This window comes from Oxyura jamaicensis, chromosome 2 (assembly GCF_011077185.1).
Source record: "Oxyura jamaicensis isolate SHBP4307 breed ruddy duck chromosome 2, BPBGC_Ojam_1.0, whole genome shotgun sequence".
In the NCBI taxonomy this organism is placed as follows: Eukaryota; Metazoa; Chordata; class Aves; order Anseriformes; family Anatidae; genus Oxyura; species Oxyura jamaicensis.
In genome coordinates, this window is record NC_048894.1 from 150787342 (window position 1) to 150793341 (window position 6000).

Consider the following 6000-nt stretch of genomic DNA (forward strand, 5'->3'; position numbering starts at 1 on the left):
TGTCATTTCTCCACGTTGGCTCCATTAACCCAGGGAGCAGCTTGGTAAAGAAACACTTTAAAACTGTTGACAGCATTATTTTAATGGTGCTCTGTGTGTCTTTCTCTCTCTCTCTCTCTCTTTTTTCTTTTTTTTTTTTTTTCATTCCTTTCAGAGATTGTCGGTGTAGGATGCGTCCTCAATGGAGTCAGATATAATAATGGGGACACATTTCAGCCTAACTGCAAATACAACTGCACGTGCATTAATGGGGCTGTGGGCTGCATTCCCATGTGCACAAACTCACGCCCTCCCCTTGTCTGGTGCCCAAACCCAAAGCTGATTAAGATGGCGGGGAAGTGCTGCGAGCAGTGGGTTTGCGATGACTCCAAGAAAATCAGGAAGACATCTCCACGCCACATCTCCTCTGCAGGTATGGCAGGAGCTTGCTGCACCTCTCCTTGGCCATCACAGAGCTGAAGTCAGTGTCTGCAACCAAAGCATCATCTTGCACTGTCAAACTTGGCGAGTGTCTTGCCTTTGTGTGAGCAAGGCACAGACACTCTTATATAGAGTGTAGTGAAGCACAGAAGATGCAAACACCAGTGGTGCAGCAGTATGAGACTCATTAAACATGATTGTGTGACAAAAGCCCCTCTGAAACATACATCTGCTCACGCTTTTAAGATATGACAAGTCCTTTTTACTTCACCAGTTTTTCATCAGTGTAGTTCCTCTGGAAAGCAAAATTATCTCTTTTTAATTTGGCACTGGGGCTTTCTGTCTGGGTTGTTTTGCGATAGTCATATGATTGTAAAGCTCCTGTAGCTTAATAATCCCAAACTCAGACACACCTTGAAAATGGTTATTGTAGTACAAGTTTCACTGACAATTTTAAAATTAGGCTAAATTGTCTTTGTGTTTGTATAGCATTTTAGCAATTATGTTCAACTGGACTGATGTCATTACTGAACTACCTGTTATGTGTCATTTGTTATCTTCTTTCCCCACACCCACAGTGAGGATCACTTAGCTGTCCACGTAGACATGGTACTGTTTGCCTCACACATGGTCCCTAAACTTTAGGATGTGCCTGCTTTTCAACATACGATAAATTTATCTTCAAAGCACTATGATGCAATGTGATGCTAGTCACATTAGCCCCATTCTATAGAATACCTCACAAAAGCAGAGCTCAGGGAGATGCAGGGTGTCTGAACAGGGAACTAGGATTTGTTTCCTTAATTGTATGTTTTGTTTGTTTGTTTTTCTCCATCAATGGGCATGTTGTAAAAAACAAAGCCTTTTTGTGGGTTAAAACCACCAGAGTTTAGCTCTCATTACTATTTCTGGTAGCTTTTGAAACTAAGTCCAAATCCAAAACATCTATTACTGAATTTGGCTTTTTCTCTTCATGAACTATGGCCTCAGATGAGCACAATACATCTTCTCTTGCCTAACTTTTTCTCTTAAAAGTAGAAGTGAAGATAGTTTTTTTGTTGTATTTAATATAACTATAAATATAGTATTTAATATTGATGATTAACATTATAATGAGCAAGCTCAGCCCAGCAGTTTCTACCAGAGATGTGCCTGTGGGCTGTGCTGCGAGCAGCAGACCGGTGGGGACTTTTGCCGAGGCTGCGAAAGAACCTGACCTGGGGTTGATGGCTGCTTTTATAACAGAGCCCACCCTTTTCTCAAGTGATTCCCGAGTTCCCTGTGAGCTATTCAAGCTGCTCTTCTTTCCAATGAAAGGCAGTGGCTGCTTCCCAAACCCCTCAGCCGTCCATCAAAGACTGTTGACCACTTTCTGCTAGAGGGAATCAATTGAATGGGCTCTTAAATAACCCTTCATGGTGAGATTAGATCTCATCTCTTTCTGCATCAACTGGTGCAGGCTACTGTAATTAAGTGTTTGCGTTGTGGTAGCACTTGGGGGCCCCAGACAAGGACCCCCTTATGTGAGGCTACAAAGAGAAAAAAAGAAATGTACTCCAGCCCCAAGCACTTGAGGGTCTGACACAAGTAGGTCAGCGGCAAAGGGGGTGGGATGGGGAGGTAACAAAGCAAGCGGAGGTTCGCAGGGATGCTGAGCCACTTCACTGTGATTTAGTTATTTGGGTTAGTGGCCTGAATGTGTAATGAGCTGGGGTGAGGGTGTTTAATATGGAAAGTTGCCCAGCTGAATAATGTGCGGTTAATCTGGTCTCTGCAGCATACGAGGGGGAGGATGAAGCCTGGCAGAAGAACTGCATTGTTCACACCTCGCCCTGGAGCCCCTGCTCAAAGACCTGCGGGCTGGGCATTTCCACACGGATTTCCAATGACAACGACCAGTGCCGGCTCATGAAGGAAAGTCGCCTGTGCAACATGCGTCCCTGCGAGGTGGACATAACCAAGCACATTAAGGTGGGGACTGTTTCTCCGTGCATCCCCTGAGCTTTGCCTGGACACGGGGTCAGACATGTTTGGCAGCATTCTGGCCTCTGAGAGCTGCACTTCTGAACTCAGAGGCAATTAGCAAGCACACGTGGACTCACTGTGATGCAGAGGTCAAAATGTCTCCTCCCTGTGCTTCCACATGCCAGTATGAAAACCTTCCCCTGAGAACTTTAATTCCAGCCGAAAATGCTCCTTACAAGGAAAGGCAAGCCAAGCCTTGCTGGTGCAGACAGACCTGTGACTCAGCTAGCAGAAAAGCAATGGTGCATTGCTGGTCACAGTTATAAGCTGTATTTTGCAAGTATCCTACCTGCAGCTTCTTGGTTCATATGTCTGAAAGTGTCAGGCTGTCACACCTCTAGATCAGGTCTGTAAAATCCTTTCTAGGAGCTTCACAACTTGATAAGTATCGGGAAGGTGGTTTGCATGTCCCACCTGTGTCATCATGAAACAATGAATATTAATCTGACTCTTTTTGTGTTCTCTGATTTAGCCTGGGAAGAAGTGCCTGGCTGTCTACAGGGCCAGTGAACCAATGAACTACACCATCTCAGGATGTGTGAGCAAAAGTCCTTATAGACCCAAATATTGTGGCGTCTGCACAGACAACAGGTGCTGCACACCCTACAAGTCCAAGACTATTGAAGTGAGGTTTGAGTGCCCAGATGGAACTGAGATTTCCTGGAAAATCATGTGGATCAATGCTTGTTTTTGCAACCTGAACTGCAAGAACCCCAATGACATCTTTGCCGACTTGGCTCATTATCACGATTACTCTGAAATTGCTAATTAAATTGGCTGAATGCTGGAATTGACCCATTGCTCTGATTTTACAGAGGTTTTAAAATAAAAGGAGAATCTTTCATCCAGTGCCAATGTACAAATTTATTTATTTATTTATTTGTTTGTTTTTCCTGAGTTAGGATGTTAAATCTCCTTGTTTTGACACACTGTTCTTGGAGAGGCCTTGAACAAACAGGGTTTTCAGCTCTAACAGACCTCCATCTATTAATGGCAGCCAGAAATTCCTCTACGCACAGACTCCAGGACTTAAATGACAGTCCCGTTGGCACTAGCATTTATTAGGCCAGAAGTTTATTCGCACAAAGGAAATAATATTATACTACTATGACAGCAAAAGTATGGCTGTCAGTAGCTTAGACAAGAGCTTCAGACATCCTTACTGTTATTTCTTGAATAATGTGTTCTAAGCTGGAAAAAGAGCATCAACATATACTTCACTTCCCACAGTAGACTAGTCTTTGATGCTGGTGACCCTCAGAACTAGGCCTATTCTCTGTCACACTGACAATAGTCCTTAGGAAATCCTCCTCTATCATTCTCATTCAGATCCCATCCCATGGTAAAGTGCATGGGAAGACCCTAAGGAGAAGATGATTTCTCCTGAAATCTCTGCCAAGGAGGAGTCCCTGTCTCACTGCACTAGGATGGGTGAAAGATCCTCTGTGTCCTGCTCTCATTGGTCTCTTGATCTCTTGGAGTATATTATGCTAGGGACATTTTCACAATTTCACTACCAGCTTTCATCTTGGACGGTCTGAATGCTCTGAACCCAGAATGCCCACCCCAGAGCTCATATTTGTGGGGATTCCTCTTGCCAAGGGATTCCACATTGTTCATAAGTTAGCTGTGCAGACCTGCAGGTCTCTAGGAGGAGCTGAAGAGAGACAGAGGATAGATGAAGGGCAACACCTCATGTGCTCCTTCCTTCACATAGAAATGGTGTGGTCTGTTCCTGGAGACCACCTCTTCTTCCCCATGGTGTTACCAGCATGCAGGTCCTGCTTCCTACTGGCACCCTGTCAATGGCACCTACTTTTTTTACATGGCTGAGGTAGAGGAAAGGAGCCATGTGCTAAAGGAGAAAGGAGGTGTAAGTCTTCCCATCAGATTTGTGGGTGAGTGCATGTGAAAGGAGACAACAGCTGCTGTCATAGCCTCTGGTGCATCTATCACAAATGGGCTGCTGCTTGGAGTAAAATGTTCTGCAAAAGTGGTTTCACACACAAATATTACATGAGAGTAGAAAAACCCAGTTGTTAACATTTTAGGCAATAGTTTCTCATCACAGAAGTCTGCTGGAGACAGTTTTTCTCCAGTGAGTTGTAGCTACAGCCCTCATGCACCAGGGCACGTTCACCAGTGCTTCACTTGGGAGAGCTGAGCAGTAGAAATGTGTTTCTGCATGGGAAAGTATAGTATCTGTTTGCAAATTCCCTAGGGCACAGGAGAACTGCTGAGTGAGACATGGACTGGAGACTGACCCGCTCAGGGCTGAACTTCAGATGATGCAAACTGCTTTTAAATCAGTCATTTATTTTGCTTTAGTTCCAGTTATTCTGACTTCATCTTGATAAGCCAGAGGAAGCTAGATTACTTCCCAGGAGACATAAATCTTTCTGGCTAATGAAAAATTAATGCTTCTTGTGAGTAGGATGAAAATAATGCAATTCCTATGTAAAACTTGTAGGAGAAATGCTGTAAATCCTCAAAACTGGAATTCCAGAGAAGCTTTGTTTGTATACAAGGATTTGGTCCATAAGTTTTTCATAGAGCTGGGTTATTCCTTAATCCAAAGCTCTTTACTAATTATTTTGAAGCTATTCTGAACTCCCCAGTGGCAGAAAAGGAGGGTGATCCCTGTCTGCATGTTCCAGTGTATATGCAAAATGCCTGTTCTCTTTGTTCCTCGGGAAGAAATGAAGACATTGACACTTTGCAATATTCAGCCTCCCAGCTGCCTTTGGCTGGGATGATATGACAGGATAGATCATGTCTGATCTATTCATCATAGTAGCTCAACACATGCAAGACTGAGTATGTCACATTTTAAACTCCATCACCTGGAAAAAAAAGGTCCATGGAGACATAAGAAAATGAGGCCTTAGCCAAGAAGTTGACAATGCTTTCCAAAAGAATAAATAGTTTGTTTTGAGGTGCTTTGTAGGGAGGCCAGCCCAGGAATTCAATAAGATCCAACCTAAATATGATTTGGAATATCGTGTTCTAGATTTGGACCACTTAAAAAAATTATATATATATATATATACAGACAAGTAGATACATATATATGTTTGTGTACATCTACGTAGGTAGACATATATGTGTAAATTTATACATGTACTATATGTATGCATGTAAATAATATTTTATATAAAATATTTTATAATGTTATATAGAAAACACATGAACATGTCCGTAAATATATATGTGTATATTTATATATAATTTTCCTATGGTGAAGTCTGTGTTGCATAAAATAGAGTGCATATATAACATGTATTTATACGTATAATAAGTCATTCCTACAAGTACACATAGAGAAGCAAGAAAACAGGATAAAAATACAGACCCAAAGCTGTGGCACTTAATATGCTCACGTAGCTTTGCAATTATATAACACTGTAACCATCATAATCAAATGCTGCAGTGGCTGAAACACACAGCTTTCACTGAGAGATAAAAGAAGTTATTGTAAGCTAATGCATGACCAGCAGCTCCAGCGTGTGTTGGTTTTCAGTGAAGTGAATGCCTAGAAACCACAGATCTTCCCCC

At 42.5% G+C, this 6000-nt stretch overlaps 1 protein-coding gene across 1 annotated transcript in view; it reads left to right on the forward strand.

The window, feature by feature from the left end:
* The window catches only part of CCN4 (cellular communication network factor 4), a 37623-nt gene extending 34330 nt beyond the window's left edge, over window positions 1–3293 (forward strand). Inside the window, exons 3-5 of the mRNA XM_035319283.1 lie at window positions 155–412; window positions 2198–2391; window positions 2918–3293. Of these exons, the coding sequence (XP_035175174.1) occupies window positions 155–412; window positions 2198–2391; window positions 2918–3217 (752 nt within the window). The 3' untranslated portion in view covers window positions 3218–3293. The remainder of the gene's footprint in view (window positions 1–154; window positions 413–2197; window positions 2392–2917) is intronic.
* The last annotated feature ends 2707 nt before the right edge of the window (window positions 3294–6000 follow it).